The sequence below is a fragment of the Emys orbicularis genome, chromosome 6, assembly GCF_028017835.1.
Source record: "Emys orbicularis isolate rEmyOrb1 chromosome 6, rEmyOrb1.hap1, whole genome shotgun sequence".
Taxonomy (NCBI): domain Eukaryota; kingdom Metazoa; phylum Chordata; order Testudines; family Emydidae; genus Emys; species Emys orbicularis.
Window position 1 is genome coordinate 47,185,656 of NC_088688.1, and position 17,909 is coordinate 47,203,564.

The 17,909-nt window shown below is 41.2% G+C and overlaps 2 protein-coding genes across 4 annotated transcripts in view; one reads left to right on the plus strand and one right to left on the minus strand.

Moving 5' to 3' along the window:
- Positions 1 to 5,874, minus strand: part of POLK (DNA polymerase kappa) — a 65,284-nt gene extending 59,410 nt beyond the window's left edge. Inside the window, exon 1 of the mRNA XM_065406265.1 lies at positions 5,755 to 5,874. The gene's annotated coding sequence lies outside the window, so the exon portion shown is untranslated. The remainder of the gene's footprint in view (positions 1 to 5,754) is intronic.
- A 485-nt stretch (positions 5,875 to 6,359) lies between these two features.
- Positions 6,360 to 17,909, plus strand: part of CERT1 (ceramide transporter 1) — a 173,175-nt gene continuing 161,625 nt past the window's right edge. For all 3 annotated transcript variants that reach the window (XM_065406520.1, XM_065406517.1, XM_065406519.1), the window contains exons 1-2: positions 6,360 to 6,455; positions 11,307 to 11,441. In XM_065406520.1, coding sequence (XP_065262592.1) covers positions 6,360 to 6,455; positions 11,307 to 11,441 — 231 coding nt within the window. The remainder of the gene's footprint in view (positions 6,456 to 11,306; positions 11,442 to 17,909) is intronic.

Consider the following 17,909-nt stretch of genomic DNA (forward strand, 5'->3'; position numbering starts at 1 on the left):
AAAAAAAAAAAAAGCCAATGTAAAAAAAAGCTGGACTCAAATCAAACACTTTCAGTCTTAACTCTTTTTTTTTTTTTTTTTGATTATTTGGGTGTTAAAATAATGTTTGCCAGTATAATTCATTAAATGCACAATTTTACGTTAGATGTAAAACCTGCTTGAATGACGATATGTTTTTCTGTCAGTTTTGGCAACCTGGAAGTATTTCTATTTTTGGTACTCAGTTTCTATTTATAACACTGCTCTACAGCCAAAATGCTTCTGAAATAAATGTAGTCAAACTTTACTAATTCTGGGTCACTGAGAACGAAAATGATGCTTAAAATTGTTGATTGGCTCTAGTTTTCAAGATATGCTATCGGGTCAGTATATACGACCCTTGACTTGGCAATGGCGGAGGATAAGTGAGTTATAAAGGGAAGGGATCTCAATTTAAACCAGAAATGACTAAAATACATCTTTGACTGGATCTATGAATAAATCTATGACTGGGTTTGGACAGTACTTGCTTTTTAGGCAAAACAATGAATGATGCAATCTGAAGCTGGTATTGCGTCATACATGATATGAATTGCATCATGTTATTCCTAGAAGTCATGGATGATGCAATCCTAACGAAGCTTACATCACTCTGCTGAACAAATTGCCCTATATCAGCTCTAGAAATCATACAGTGTCGTGCTCTCTTATTTGTCAGTGTTTGATTTTGCAAAGGGACACATTTCTGTTTAGCCAAAGTGAGCAGAGATGCCTCGTACTTGTGTGAACAGTGCAGATAACTTCTGCTATGTTTGTGGTGAAGTGACTTTTGCATCACAAAAGCGCAGTATAACCACTATGGTTAAGAAAGCCTATCACCTTTATTTTGGCTGCAAAATTGGAGATCAGGACAAGAGGTGGGCCCCACACATATGCTGCAACACTTGTGCAACAAATCTTCGCCAGTGGTTGAACAGGAAAAGGAAATCTCTGACTTTTGCAGTGCCAATGATTTGGAGAGAGCCAACAGATCATACCAGCAATTGTTACTTCTGCATGGTGCCTCCAGTTGGGAAAGGTGTGTCAAAGAAGAAAAAGTGGACTGTGCATTATCCAAACATTCCATCAGCTATACGCCCAGTACCCCACGGAGAAGGACTGCCGGTTCCTGATGCACCAGAATCATTCTCACTTGAGTCAGACGAGGAAGAGGAAGAGGATGAAACTTCTGGTCCTGAACCATCAATGTCACAGGACCCACATTTTCTCCCATCGTCCTCCTCTGAACCACACCTCATAACACAAGGTGAACTGAATGACCTTGTCAGGGATTTGGAACTACCCAAGAGTAAGGCAGAGCTGTTGGGCTCCAGACTACAGCAGTGGAATCTCCTGGCAGGTGATGTTAGGGTTTCCATGTTCCGTGACCGTCAAAAGGATCTTGTCCCATTCTTCTTCATGGCAGGTGATCTTGTAGCCTGCAACAACATCGATGGTGTGATGGCAGCCCTCAACATCGTTCACGATCCAGATGAGTGGAGACTGTTCATTGATTAATCGAAAACGAGTCTTAAAGCTGTTTTACTGCATAATGGCAATGTTTTGCCATCAATTCCAGTTGGTCATGCAGTCCATATGAAGGAAACCTATGACAACATGAAACAACTTTTGAGGTGCATAAACTATGACCAACATCAGTGGCAGCTTTGTGGCGATTTGAAGGTTGTTGCTCTCTTGCTTGGTCTGCAGACTGGATACCCAAAGTACTGCTGTTTTCTCTGCGAATGGGATAGTCGTGCAAGAGATTCCCACTACATCAAGAAAGGTTGGTCACTCCGACAGTCATTGGAGCCTGGGAGGAAAAAAGTGTTCAGCATCCACCACTTGTTGAATCAAGGAAGATTTTGTTACCACCCTTACACATCAAGCTGGGTCTGATGAAGAACTATGTCAAGGCCATTGACAAAACACAAGCAGCTTTCAAGTATCTCTGTGGAAAATTTCCAAGGTTAAGTGAAGCTAAGGTAAAGGAAGGTGTCTTTGTTGGTCCTCAGATTCGTGAACTTCTTCGAGATGATGCATTTGACCATGCACTGCGTGGCAAGGAAAAGATGGCATGGAAAGCCTTCCAGTTAGTGGCAATACATTTTCTCGGAAACAACAAGGCAGACAACTACAGGTTGTTGGTGGAAAACCTCCTCAAGGCATACAAAAGCCTTGGTTGCAACATGTCACTAAAGATACATTTTTTGCACTCTCATCTAGATTTTTTTCCACCGAACTGCGGAGCAGTGAGCGACGAGCACGGCGAGCAATTTCACCAGGACATTGCAACAATGGAGAAACGCTATCAGGGCAAATGGAGCCCATCAATGCTTGCAGACTATTGCTGGACAGTGACAAGAAATGCTCCATTTAATGAATACAAGAGACAAGCCAAGAAGCGCCGAGTAGACACTGAATAGGACTAAACTATGTACAGAATAGTTTTTTGCCTTTTGTTTCATAATAAATTTTATTTATATAACCCTTTTGCTGATTTTTAAAGTGTTACATAAACAGGACAGGTGAAATATTATCATGTAAAGCAACCATAAACACATGAAAAGACCTAGGTTTACAATTTATGATTAAAACTCTACTATCTACACAATATACATAGACATAAAATGTAAAAACTTAAATATCTTAGAAACAGTAGCCGATCAGTTGTTTTAATTGTCATATTTGAATTCAGCACATCAAAATACATAATAAATAGCACATTTTATCTCTGAAGCAGACGACTTCTCAAAAATTGTAGACCAGTGTAATATATGTTTTGTTAACCCTTTTCTTCTTTATATTTAGGCCAGGTCTATACTATAAACTTATATCAGTATAACTACGTCACTCTGGGGTGTGAACAATCCTCACGCCTGAGCGAAGCAGTTATACTGACCTTAACACCCACCACCCACCCTCCCGTGTAGGCAGTACATCAATGGGAGAGCTTCTCCTGCTGACATAGCTACTGCCTCTCATGGAGGTGGAGTTACTAAGCTGTTGGGAGAGCTCTCTTCTATCGTTTTAGAGCATCTTCATCACATGCACTACAGCGGCGCAGCTGCGCCAATGTAAATTTGTAGTGTAGGCCTGCCCTTACACTACTTATTATGAGTGGGCACTAGTTCTGGTGGTCTCAAATGTGCAAAATGCACACCGTGAACTATATAACCAATGCTAGGAGGCCACATTTTAAATACAGCCTTTGTTACAAAGTCACAAGCTATATGTCATAAGTTCCCCAGTTTAGAGGAAATGCAGCTTTACAATAGCATTTCAATGACTCATGAACATCAGCAACTCACATGTCTGAAAAGTGAAATGGATTGCCTTATTCAAAATTTGATCTTTAACACAGATTATTTTACACATTGATAAAATAGAAAACTGATTATACATAAGCCTTAAATACACTGACAATTTCCTACATCCACTTGTAAAACAGTAAAGTTGTAAGTCACTATTTTGGCAGTTTTTCCCTACTGGTAATGCTCACCTTGTAAATATACACAAGTATGTTTTGTTAACCCTTTTCTTGTTTATATTTAGGCCAGGTCTACACTATAAACTTATATCAGTATCACTACCTCACTTCGGGGTGTGAAAAATCCTCACGCCTAAGCAAAGCAGTTATACCGACCTTAACACCCACCCACCCTCCCGTGTAGGCAGTACATCAATGGGAGAGCTTCTCCTGCAGACATAGCTACTGCCTCTCATGGAGGTGGAGTTATTAAGCTGACAGGAGAGCTCTCTTCTATCATCTTAGAGCGTCTTCACCACACATGCTACAGGGGTGCAGCTGTGCCAATGTAAATTTGTAGTGTAGGCCTGCCCTTACACTACTCATTCATAAGTGATTTTGAAAAACAACAACAAAAAAATCACAAATCTTTGTCATTTTGTTCTCTGCACTGTACAATATTATGAAGCTAAAGTTTACTACATTGATTACACAAATATAAAGCATAACTTTCTTTTTTGAGTGCCAAGTTTGTAATAATGTTCCACCAACATACAATTTTCCTCCTCTTCTTGTAGCAAGATAATCAAAATTAAACTAAACCACTATATCAACGATCCCCAAACTGTGGGGCGTGCCCCGCTATGGGGGCACAGAGGATCATTTGGGGCAGTGCACAGTGGGGCCCAGGCCAGTCCCCACAGGGGATGGGGAGGGAGCACGACCAAGCCCCGTCTACCCCCAGCTCTGCTCCGGCCCCATCCGCAGCTACAGCCCCAAACATAGCCCAGCCCTGGCCCCAGGTCGCAGCTCCCAGCTGCAGCCGCAGCCACAGCTCCGGCCCTTGACCGTGGCCTGCTTCCTGGATGCAGCCCCAGCCGCAGCTCCCGTGGGGTGTGGACAGATTACATTATAGTGGGGGGGGCATGACATAAAAAGTTTGGGGCCCACTGCACTATATGTAATTAAACCTTGAAGGTATCTCTACACTACATACTAAAAATGGGTTTGTTGGACCTGGACTTGTGGACTTGGTGTTCCCTGAGCTTCCACACTGTATCGTACAACTTGGTTTACAATTCCTGGAACCAGCTTTTACGGGACCATACTGCACTATGCAGACCTTCTGACTTGGGTCCACAGCTTGACCTGCATCTATACTGCAAAATAATAGGGCTTGGACCAGTCTCACAGCAGGACTTGTGTTTTGACCTACTTCCCACCCCAAAAGGATCCTAGGACCTAGGTCCTGAGTGCTTGCTGACTTGAATCTGACGGACATGTGTGTGGATGGAAGGGGGGCATGGGTTGGGTTCAAATCAGAGTCAGAGCCTAGGCTAAGGCCATGTCTACACTAGAGAGTTTACAGAGGCACAGCTGTACTGATGCAGCTGCACTGCTATAAGATCTCCCATGTGGCCGCTCTATGCTGATGGGAGAGAGCTCTCCTGTTGACATAATTAAACTACTCTCAATGAGTGACAGTAGCTATGCTGGCAGGAGAGCATCTCCTGTCCACATAGCTCTCCCCATACCAGCCCTTCTGTCAGTGTACTTGTCACTCAGAGGTGTGTTTTTTCACACATACACACCCCAGTGACATAAGTTATATGGACAAAAGTGCTAGTGCAGACATAGCTCTAGTGTGCAGTGCAGACATGCCCTGACATGCCAGAAGAGCAGACTGTCAGAGTCACACATAGGTGCAGAAAGGATTTCTTTCAAAACCGCAGTTCAGAGGTTAACACATTTCCTTTGAGTAGGGCAGGGGACAGTGTTGTGAATGGCCTCCCCCCACCTCCCCTCTGCCCCCAAGTCTCTCTCTCAGTTTGGAACGGAGGGGGGAACTGGGCAGAGGATGATTTGGCTGCTGCTGGTTTCCCTCTTTCTGTCCCAGCTCCTCAGTGCCCCGCGTGAGTCCCAGCCCCTTCTGTACCGACCCCACGAAAAGTGGGCAGAGCCCAGCGTGCCCGGGGCGGCAGGACGCTGCGGCTAGGCGCGGCATGTTTTACCTGTCGATGGAAAGAAGCATCACTTCCGAGCTCCCCCTGCTCTGTTTCTCAACTCAGAGCCGGCGGCACCTAACTTCCCTGCTGCTCCCCCGCTTCCTGTGTTCTCATTGCCTCCCTCCCCCGTCTCCATATTGGTTAAGGGAAACGTTTGTAACTGGAGGAAACACAGAGCCTGTTCCCCGAAGGACCACGCCTGGGGGGAGGAGAGGGAGGCCAGCCTCAACTGACAGCCGAAGTGAAGCCGCAGCTACATACCTGGGCGGGCGCTGGCTAGAAGACTGGGGGAGGGAGGAGGGGAGGCCGTAATTAGAAGTCACACAACCGAACCAAAATGTCCTTAGCTTTTAAATCAAGAGTGGAGCCCTTCCCCCGCCCTAGACTACAACTCCCAGGATGCAGTGCTCCATGAGGTCATTCCCATGATGCATCGCGCCATCAGATTCCGTGCCCCTCCCTCCAGACTACAATTCCCAGCAAGCAATGCGCCCCTCCAAAGTGGGGCTGGGGGGAGTTGGTAAATAGTGGCAGAGAGCAATCTCCTGCCTAGAGTAAGATGGCGGCAGCAGCTGCGGTGGCGCTCTGAGCGGAGATAGTCACTCGTTCCTTGCACTGTGGCTCTCACCGTGGGTCGGGGCCGCGGCGCTGCAGTGAGGGCAGAGGCGGAGAGTCGAGTCACGGAGCCGCGGCCCCGGCAGCTGCAGAGAGGGCAGGCGCGGCTGGCGCCCCCCCGGGAGCCGAGAGGTGTCGCCCAGGTAGAGCCCCCCCGGCCGTCGCTCCCGTTCCCAAGGCAGGAAGAGGCTGCTGTGGGCAGGGGCCGCTCGCTGTTTCCCTGCTCGGTGGTGGCTGCGGGCGGCGTCTCCATGTCAGACAACCAGAGCTGGAATTCCTCCGGCTCCGAGGAGGATCCCGAGACCGAGTCCGGGCCGCCTGTTGAGCTCTGCGGGGTCCTCAGCAAGGTGAGCAGCCCCTTCCGCCGTGCCACCCGGGGGACTCGGAGCCTCCCCCTTCCCGGGCGGGTGGGCACCGCGCGCACCCCCGCTCTGCCCGGCAGAATCGAGCTAGGATCCCCTGTCTCGCCGGGGTTACCCCTCTGAGGGGCAGCCCCGAACCCCTTTCCCCCGCGGAGACAGGGCTCTGGCTTGGCTGGGGCAGCGGCCGCCTGACCTAGGGGAGCCTGGCAGTGAGTCACTCGCAGCAAAACATCCACCCCCAGCTCGCGGGAGGGGCTGTAACGGCCCGCACACACCGCGAGGCCGTCCCCTCCAGCCCGCCCTGCTGCGAGGGGAACCTCCGCAGTACTCCCAGCTCTCCCCCTTCTCTCGGGGAGAAGCTAAGCGCCGCTTTCGGTGCTCTCCTTCCTGTAAACCAGGTGGGGCGGGGAGCCCTTCCTCGCGGAGAGGCTGTGGAGACTGTCTTAAAATCCATCCTCCAAACGGACGGGGGAGTCTCGCCTCCTTCCCTTCCTAAATGAGGAGGCATCCTCGTCATGAATGAGCGTCCCCTTGTCCCTTCTTTCTCGATCCCCACCCTTTGATTCACCCTCCCCACGTGTAAATTTTGGGACAGCAGGGTCTGTAACTAGAATAGTTCTCCTGCAGAATGAGAGTGCTGGCAGCGAGGGCGTCTCCATTCATCAGGTTTTTGACTGGAGCCTGGCAATCCTCTCCTAGGTAGTGTGCGTTGCGGGCTAGGTTGTAATGATACCTGTGGTGACTGGTGTGGGACTCCACGCTGAGCCTGTATGGGGAAGAGGGAGAGTTCTTGGGGTTGCAAAGGAAAAGCATCTTGTTTGTTTGTTTTCTTGCCAAGACTTTTTTGCAGGAAGTAGCAGCATGTGATGTGCACATACAAATCACTTCTAATCAATAGGGATACGTCAAAGAGGAGTGGCATGGCCTTTAATCCCAGCATCAAAACAGTGCAAACCCCCCCCCCCCCCCCCCCCCCCCCCGGTAGTAGGAGATCCGGGTGGAGGGGTGGAGAAGAAGGAAAAATTGCACGGATGCTTGCTTTTTTAAAAACAAAAAAATTATGTTGCTTATGTTTATGATGAGGGGGGAGGAAAGAGGATTAAACCTATTCCTTCCTTTTTATTACTGTAAAGTTAATAAAACAGCTTATGACGTGTGAGATGAGGTTAGGGAATTCAGTTTTAAGGAGTATTTTAAAGACTAAATATTCTGAGTGAACAATTTAAGTAGCAGAAAGTAACTTTTCAATATATACCGAAATGTCCAGAGAATTAAAATGTTGTTTTTGCATCTCTCTGTCACTCTACGCTGTAAGGAGGGGTTTAAGCCAGAACTGAATGCATGATTCAGTATCCCATGACCTGTGAACATCCCCTGTATACTTAAAAACCTATGGTACTGTGTTTTTTGAGGGAGTAGGACTCTGTTTATGAACTCTTTCCAATTAAAAAAATGTTTCTGAGCTCATAGAGGGGAGCAGTGTTGCGGAGAGGAGGCTGGCCTTGGCACACTGATCTGCAGGATCTCATGTCTGATGCTGGGGAGGGGACAGGAGGTACATTACAATGGGTTTTTTACATGATGATTTGGTTCGGAAATGTGGCTTATTGCCCGAGATTTCTGCAATGTTACCTCCTTATTAGGTGATCCAGATCATAAAGTAAAAATCTGGTATTTGTTTGTAGTATGCCATCCATTTTAATATTGGCAAATGAAATGGAGTCTAAAAATTGCATTCTAGGAATTAATGATGGGTTATCATGTATGCTAAATCCCAAGGTGTTTCCCAAACATCTGTGTATTATTATACATGCACTATGTGCATATTTTAGAGTTTTGTTTGTAGTGTTTATGCTCATATTATAGCTATTGCCTTTCCTGTAAATAATCTGAGTTGTGAAATATGATAAAACCTGTTGCAGTGAACCTGCTGGAAGGTATTATATGAGTGACTGGCTAACTTTAATTTCTTTGCTAGTTAATTAATGTCTTCTGTAATACCTGAGAGGCAAATGAGTTTAACTGAAATTATCGCATAATAACATGTTTAGTTGGCAAATAGAAATTAAATATAAAAAAAGCCTTTTAAAAACAAAACAAGACTCCAAACTAGTAATAAAAGGTTGTATTTCCTTGCATTCCCTGCAGTGTCTTAGGTGCTCAGGATTTCATCATTTTTGCAGGAGGGAAAAGCCGGAGTTTATGGCTTGTCTATAGAGGAAGTTCATGAGGAAGTTAGTGCAAAATAGCTAGAGCCTTGGCTACACTTGTGAGTTACAACACAATAAAGGAGCCCCGGGCGCCCTAGCTCACTCCCTGTCCACACTGGCAAGGCCCGTAGAGCACTCTGACTCCGCAGCTACAGCGCTGCTGGTACTCCACCTCGGTGAGTGGAATAACGTTTGCTGTTCCCCCGCTGGAGAACCGTGGCACCGGTGTGAACGAGGTGTTGCGTTACTGCACTGTGATCAGCCTCTGGAAATGTCCCATAATCCCCTTAAATCAAGTGGCCATTCTTGTCATTGTTGTGAAATCGGCTGCAGGAATGCAGAAATGCCCTTTCAGAGCTCGGGTTAGGAGAAGCCGGCTGCTTAGCAGCTCCAAGAAAAAGCAAACATTTACTGTTTGCTTTGAGTGAGTGAGAGAGAGGTTGGGGGGGGAAGGGACGGGGGTTTGAACTTACAAGACAGCATGCTGACACACTCTCAGTTCCCCCAAAAACCCACTCTCTCCCCCCACATACACACAACACACTCCCTGTCACACTCCACCCCACCCCATTTGAAAAGCACGTTGGTCACTTGCATACTGGGATAGCTGCCCATAATGCACCGCTCCCAATGCCGCTGCAAGTGCAGCAAATGTGGCCATGCCAGTGCGCTTGAAGCTCTCAATGTGGACAGACTGCAGCGCTTTCCCTACTGCGCTCTACGAAGGCGGGTTTAACTCTCAGCGCTCTACATCTGCAAGTGTAGCCATGCCCTAGGATGTTAATTCAAAGTGCAGTAGCTATTCTGCACTAACCCCCTTGTGGTCACTCTATACTAAGAGTGCTTGAACCTAAGCAGCACAAAAGCACTTTTAGTGTGGAAGAAGTGTGTCCACACTAGCTGCTGGCGCAGAATAGCTATTTTGGGGTCTTTTCTCAGTCTGGATAAGCCCTCATTATTCCACAAGTAAGGGGAAAAGAAGCTAAATTTTAAGCTTTTTGATTTTTAAATGTATTTTGAATGCCTAAGTTTCCCCATGCATTGTCCTACTGATTAGAAATTTTAACCATTTGAAAAGCACTTTTTACAATGTGTGTATTGTTCATCACTTAAAGGTGGATACAAACGAGGACAGATTTTAAGATATATCAGACTTTTTAGTTTGTGTCACATGTAAATAAATTCACTTGTTTAAACAGTTAGAATTTTCTTTACCAGAGATCTTTTCTTCTGTCCAATACTATGTTGAAGACATAATGGTGAATTTGGGGCATTTTTCTGTAGTATCAGACCAATGTCATAAGCACATGATTCTGATTAATAAAAGCTGTTCAAAGGTACCATCTAACTTGTGTTAGTGGAGGAAAGACTCTCTTCCCTTTTCCCATTCTCCTGCCTTTGTTATAATGACAGAAACAAAATATTTTCATTATTTCCTCATCTTGTTTCAGTGAGAATTTTCATTTTAGAACCACTGTCATGATCTAGTAAACATTTAAGAACAATTTTACCAAAGTTTATGAACAACATTTTTGTACTCACTTTCCCATTATTGCTCGTTAAGTAGTATATCCTCTTCTAACTGGTTGTTGCTTTTGAGCCCAATAATTTAGCGAGAACTTGTTTGCCAAAGTGTGTGCCCAATGCTGTATGTAACAGACATGGGTCTTACAGATTGTTACCATGTAAGACTTACCCAGATAGTACAGTCCAGACATGATGATAGACATCAGACATACAAGATACATTGAGGATCAAATCTTCATTCAGTGAATTTTAGTTTTTTTTTGTTTGGAAGTATGAACAATGTATGATGGATTGTCATTAATATATTAAATACAGAATTCCATTGTCATATAAATATGTGAATGTAATGTCGTAAACAATTGTGGCATCATTGGACAAATCTGGTTAAGAGTAGGCTATATAAGTATCTTGGTAATCTGCAGCTAATGAATCAGGGTGTATAGGGTTAGTACCCAAAAGTGACTTTGAGACTTTGGCAAATGTTAATTTACTAGTGTGAAAATGGTGATTTTTAATCTATAGAACTATATTTATATTGCTGTGAAGGGGGAATAAATGAATAAATATATAAATGAATCTTTATATGATCTAGAGAATGACTCTTTTAAAACAGTATCTTTATCTTACGGAAACAGTTCTTATGAAAGCTCATCTTCTGTTCTACTTACATGGAAGGTTTAGCAACATTAAAACCAAAAGATTAACTTCTAAGCCTAAAAAAGATAAAACCTAACTGTTTTACCAATTAATGTTTCTAAGTTTTCACTAAACTTCTTTCTGCATCAGTGCACTTAATTGTAATGAACGTTTTGTTTTAGTTGGATGAGATACGGCTTCTACAGACAAGACATAATGTTAGTCTTATTGTTAATGAAGCAAAAATGTCTTAAGGTACTGTGCAACACAAATGATTGATGAAAATGAGAGTTCTGATCAAGGGGATAGCAAATCTGTAATTTGGGGAGAACTTTGGAAAACTTTTTCTAGTTTTTAAATGATCATGAAATTTAATAAGGAAACAAGGTGTCTTCTCATCAGTATTTTTACTATTTTCAGACCTTGCTCAGCTTTTTGAGATTTATTTCTTTGTTCTCTACAGTGGACCAACTACATTCATGGGTGGCAGGACCGATGGGTAGTTTTGAAAAACAACACTCTAAGTTACTACAAATCTGAAGATGAAACTGAGTATGGCTGCAGGGGCTCGATTTGTCTGAGCAAGGCTGTTATTACGGTAAGCACTATCTCAAAGTTCATGTCTTTCATGTTTCACTAGAGCTTTATAGATAGATTACATTTATGGACAAAATGCTTGGTGTAAATGGCTAAGGAAAATGAGTTTTGTGATGGTATGCCATCTTTTGTCAGTGGTTTAAAAGCAATATGTTTGCAACCAAACAGGGAACATATGTAAGATAATAAAGAATAAATATGCAATCTAGGATGGAGATCATGATTGACTTCTTCACTCCTCTGACACAACATAATATTCTGCAATAAAAGCAAAGGTCATCTGTGCAGTAGACAGTTTTCTTGGGAGTTGACTCAAGGCTGTGGAATGAACTCCCATGGGGAGTAGGGCCCATCACAAACCTAATTACTTTCTGCTCCAGGTGCAACATGTTTCTGTGACCTTGCCTTCTCTAACATAAACATAGGGTGTGTGTGCATGCGCACACATGCTCATGTCCATTCATGTAAATGTAGAAATATTAAATTAAAAAATCCAAAACATTTCACTGTGCACACTTCTCCCCTGTCGAGAGGATGAGAAAACGTAGGATGAATGTTAGTCATGTTGCTTAATTGCACTCTTGGAAGGAACTCAGATACTACAGTGATGGGTTATTAGAATCTAATAGAATTCAAAAAAGTGAAGCAGCTCCAGCAAGCCTGGAAACCTTGTGGGTTTTTTTAGCTTTAGGAATATTATTGTATGGTTTCATGTGGTTTAATACTATAGAGAGAGCTACAAAATGTGCAGCAACTTTGCAATGATAATGTTAGATGGGTTCAGTTAAATATTTGTCATCCTTTGAGTGAGTTATGTGATATGGGAAATACCAGATAGTGTTTTGTAGTATATAATTGGACAAAAGCAGCAATGTTTAATCTTTCTGCAAGCCCAAGAAACAGAATATGTTTGGTTTTTGTAGTTGTAAAGTGGGGGTGAGGTGAGAATTTTACTACTTATAAATATTCCTGTCACAAAAGCTGCAGTTTGAATGTATTTGATTGGATTAACTATAGAAAGTACTAATTTTGAAAGGTAGATTGAGAAAGTAAGACTTTTCCATTTGGATGTTTGGCAGTTATGAACATCTATAATCTAAAATGCAAGTGGCCAAACAGTGGGCTGGTAGATTCTCATTTTGGATACTGGGTAATATTTTAAGAGTTCCCGCTCATGTGGATTAAGCATCGATGACATGGATCTTGAGCAAAATATGACTCTCTGATTACAATTTAGTATGGCTAATTTTTGTTTCATCAATATACAATACTTTGATTACATTATTCACATTATGTTTAGGCTTTTTAGAACTGGATGAGCACAATAATGTTTGGATTCTTAAGGGATTCTTGTTACATAAAAAGTAGAATGAGGTTGCACGTGGGTGACAATAACTTAGATTTATAATTGTTTCAATCACGAGTTTCTTAAGACAATAAGGGTAGAAAATGCAACTGAATGTCAATCAAATTCAGAAATCTAAAATGTGCATCAGCTATAAATAGCTACCTGCAAGGAAATCTTTATGTTGGCCCTCATATTTCCTTTTAATGGCAACAAAAGAGCTAGTTGGCTTATGTATTTAGACGCAACTCTATAGAAAAAATTAGTAACTGATCAGATAAATTATTAGATGAAGAAGGGCAGGAGAATTTTTGTATCAGCAAAAATTGTTCTCTGCTGTGTCTGGTCTATGATTGCATCAGTGGAAAGTGGAAGTCTTGACTTCTCACTATCAATGAGTGTTTGGCGATGATTCTGAATTGACGCAGTCAGAATCTTTATTAGGCATATCTAGTTGTACAGACTTCTATTAGGCTAAATTTAAAGCCTATCTTTAGTGTGTCATGATCTTGACAGATCTCATAAGTCAGGCATGGTTAATAGTTGTGTACAAGTTCTTAATGGCAAACAACAATGCAGGAAGTGGAGTGTGTGGCAATTGTTCCTTGGAATTGATATTGAAAGAACTGCCTCAGCATAATGCTAGATGGCACTATACTAATAGGTGATATCTTTGGTATGAGACGTAAAACATTTGTTATTAAAGGACAACTTCCATGATGCTTTTTTGAAAGAAAAGGTACAAGTTCTCGTATGTGATGGGCAAATTCACGTTTAGGTAGTCATGCCTATTCAAAACTTGCCTGCAGTTTCAACTGGAGACTTTTTTTACTCCTTTCTTATAAAGGATTTAGTGTTTCTGGTTCAGAATGACTGCATTTCATTGATCAGTAAGCTTTTAAGAGCAAAAAGTAACTATCCAGAATTATGGCAGTACTTCCTTTGTAGCTTTCAGTATTAGGACAACAATAATGTTGTGCATGCTGGTTACAGAGCCACAATACCAGCCATGAGACCTGATAACATGGTTGTAAGGGAGCCACTTCTTCCCCCAAACCCCTCTTCTTATCTCTTCTAGATGCTAGCAATGCTAGTATATAGAATAGACCTTACTAGTGCTTTTGATGGTATTAGTTCTCTTTGTAGTGGGGAAACAGCCCTCCTCAAACCAGCATTGCTTGCTGACGGTAGAGACTCCCTGAGCTGTCCTTTCTATCTGCTGACCCCCCTCTCTCTGCTGAGGTCTAATTAAAAAAATAAAAACAGAATTGTAGGTTAACAATTAGATCTCGTGCCTCATTATTTCTTCGAACACTGACCAGGTGACTTCTGTTCTGTTCTACAGTTGGCCTCTGTTGTTTTTGTGCTTCGTACCATCATTGCTGATGTGCAAAAGAAGGACAAATTGCTGTTAGATTTCCACAGTACCAGCTCTCAATGGTCATATGGCTCAGCAGGATGTGTAGAGTATTACTATAGTCCTAGCTCTAATAGCAAGGATTGCATTACTACTAAAATTGCAGTTATTTTCATATAATATAGCTTGTAAAATACTTTGAAAACCTTCAGAATTAAAATATGCTCATTTTATAACATTTTATGAGGTGTGTGCATGGTCAGAAGAGCCCTTCAGCATGGAGCTGAATAGATGATTTGACTAAACATTTGGAAAAATGTCATGTTTGAGAAACCTTCAGTGAATCTTAAACTCTAATGGCCATATACTACTAAACTTTATTACAAGAAGTAACTGATACATGCAAGATCTGACCCCCGTATCATTGCTCCAAATAATCTATAAGTTCACTGCAAATGGGCTTCTTTATTAATCATGCTGTTTTAATTAGCAGTGATCCCTATATTTTATTGTAGCAAAACTGTTTTTATTTTCCATTTGGAAGACCAAACAAGACTTGTAAATTTTCATGCCGTTCTATAGATTTTTCTCAATTTTTGCTTATATTTACACTGAGATTATTGTGACCAAACCAATAAGAAAATTGTGAAATGGACACTGAAGTTAATGAATAAATACCAAGGACCATTCTTAAGATTTTTGTAACATTTAGTTGTCATATTTCTGTATTGTAAAGAGAGATGTTTTAGATTTAGACACTTGCAGTGAGTGCACTTGGGACATGAGTAATTGGCATAATTTGGTATTGCAAAGGATACCAAGAGATTGGAATAGGTGACAATGTTCTCTTCATTAAAGTCTAGTTTGTTAATGGTTATCAAAAGCAACTTTTTCTACAGACTTGGTAAATACTCAAGTTTTTCAGCAAGCTTATATTTCTGATTTCCTTTTCATGAGCTGATTTATTTCTGGTTTATTTACAGTATGGTCTTGGTTACCACTGTTTGTTGGGAACTAACGGTGAAAGCTGAAAGGAAATATAGGAAGACGCAGTGAAATTCTTCTTTAAATAGACTGGCTTTTTAAACAGTAAGAAAGGATGTCCTACATTTGTGAATTTGAACACATACAGATGAGTTTCCTGTGAGAAATAAATTCCTTTCACAGAGTCTCCATGTTTTACAACTTGAAAATATAATTTAACTCTTGAATGATTTCTACTTTCTTACTAGTGAAAATAAGAACTTGGGGTGTCAAAACTACTGTTAAACAAAAAATATGCTCAGAACAACAATTAGATTGACTTGCATTTTCTTTTTAAGCAGTCTTGTTTATAAAATAGAATTTCAGGACTTGGATTAATTAACGTTCGAAAATTTAAAGGGAAACTTGACTTTATCAGTAGTTCTAATCTCCTTAAAGTTGTCTCTTGTATTTCATTTTAAAATGTATACAATGGGAAAAAATGGGCTCTTGAATTTATTCAGGATGAAATTAAGCAATTTTATAAGTGCATTTAAAGGATGCATAAGGATAAACTTTCCAGGTAGCCCATTAAGTGAATCTGGGGGCTAATTTTCTCCAACTTGCACACCCTGAACTCCTGAATGAGCAATATTACTAATAAAGAAATTCCAGTTAAAAGATAAATGTACACTTATGACTGTTGTCCACTGGTAGATTTGATTAAGTTGTGCAGTCAGCCAGTTAAATTAAATGCAACCATCATTTAACATTTAGTTACTACAGTGGTGGGTTTTATAGAAAAATCTTGAATAGAGCAATGCCATGTGCTCAGATACCAAAGCAGTAGATTTGTGTACAAAAAAAATTACTATTTACACTAAAGAATAGTAACTCCTTTCCAACTCCTTAATTTGTAAAAATAAACCTATTTATATAAAAAAAATATATATATAAAGCCTGTTTAACAAATATTTAGCATTTAAGTAAACAATTTTTTCCTGGTTTGGTACAGCATTTATTCAGCCTCCTCTTTACTAAAAAGAGGCCCTGAACTAATTTAGAAATGGAGAATATGTGGGCTGTGAAATCACTAACTAGATTGAGGCTTATTTGAAGTAGAAGGTGATTAGGACGTCTAGGTTTTAAGGCATAACTTAAATAACCAAATGGATATTTCCGGATTTGAGCGGGTGTAGGATAGAATTGGAGAAGTGATTGTAGACAGTGACCTTAGAGATAAGAGGAAGACGGGAGAGTAGTTGGAGAGGCAAGTGGGGGTCAGGAGTAGGTTCTGAAGATGAGAAAATAAAACATGCTTGTATTATCAGGGGAAAGAGAGCCAAAGGAGAATGAGAGGTTAAGGAGAAAAGTAAGGGAAGGGATGAGAGTGGGAGCAAGGGAGATCTGGGGATAGGATGGGCTGGGTCACTGGGGCAAGTGGAGCTTTCTACATGAGCCCCTGCCCCGGACAATTTTTGTTTAACAATCATATTTTCCTATTTTAAAAATGTTTCTCTTTCCTATTTGAGTCTTTCACACAGCAACAGGGAAACGGGCAAAGTGCTGTTATGCACAAAATCTGAAAATGAGAAATTTTGTTTTCATCTTTGAATTACTGTGCTTAAGTGTTACTAATAGCTACGGTAGGTAGATGTTTGGAGAACTGAGAATTTTAAATTGATTATGGTCTTTTAATTAGTTAACTACATTTTTGGGTGATGTGCTTGGAAAGCAAAAATTGCGTCTGCTTTCTCGGGATAGCATTGATATGGAGAGGGATTCCTTTCAATAGTAGTAATTAAACTAATTCCTAAGTAAGGAGTGAAAAATAACTGACACTGATCCAGATTATGTTGGACAAATTGTCCCAATCCACAAGTACTTACAGAATCATTCTATTTTAGAATGTTTTTAATTACAAACACATTACTGTAATAAACAGTTACTCTACAATTCACACATGGAATTAATGATAAATTGTATAGTGTAAAAAAATATTCTGGACTGACTGCAGTTAGTATCCTTCAAGAAAAAAGCCATTTCTCTCAATATTGCATTGTTTTGACTTCATCCATGTGTTAAAACTTCTAAAGTGAGGGATATAGTTTAGTACTAAATGGGCCAAAGTTGTTTATTATGACCACTACTTACATACAATAAATAATATATGTATTATCATAGCACTTAGGAGTCCCACTCATGGACCACTACACAAGAAATTTATGCTATCAGTGTTACTTTGTTTCCTTTTTATTCTCACATTAGCTTTTTATTGAAAGATTTAAATATTAAATTTGACTGAATGCTCAGAATCAGAATATTTTGGTACTAGCAATCTGTCAGAACACATGACATGCAGGCCAGACATGTTATACATCAGAAATGTACGTCATCCTCCTGGTTGCTGTAGGCCAAAGGATTTTTGTTATGGAACACTCTTCACCCATGCTCTATCAGCCTCAGATGTATACTTAACATCCTGATCATTGCGTAACTATTAAAGCTGTTTGTGATTAAACAAGGCTTGCTCCTCACACACACACTTGTACTCCTTAATTCTGCTGAATCTGTGAATTTGCATTCATTTTCATAATAAATTATGGTTTGCTAAATACTAGAAATCATTACTTGTAAAATGCAATAGAAGCTGGGCTGGGAAGGACAAACTATTAACTGTTATTGAAGTGCTGACAGTTTGCTCTGGGCTGTCCAAAACAAATAGTTGTGCCCAAGAAGCTAACAATCTAAAATATACAGGTATATTTAATAGCAAAGAATACAAAAATTCTTGCAAGGAAGTT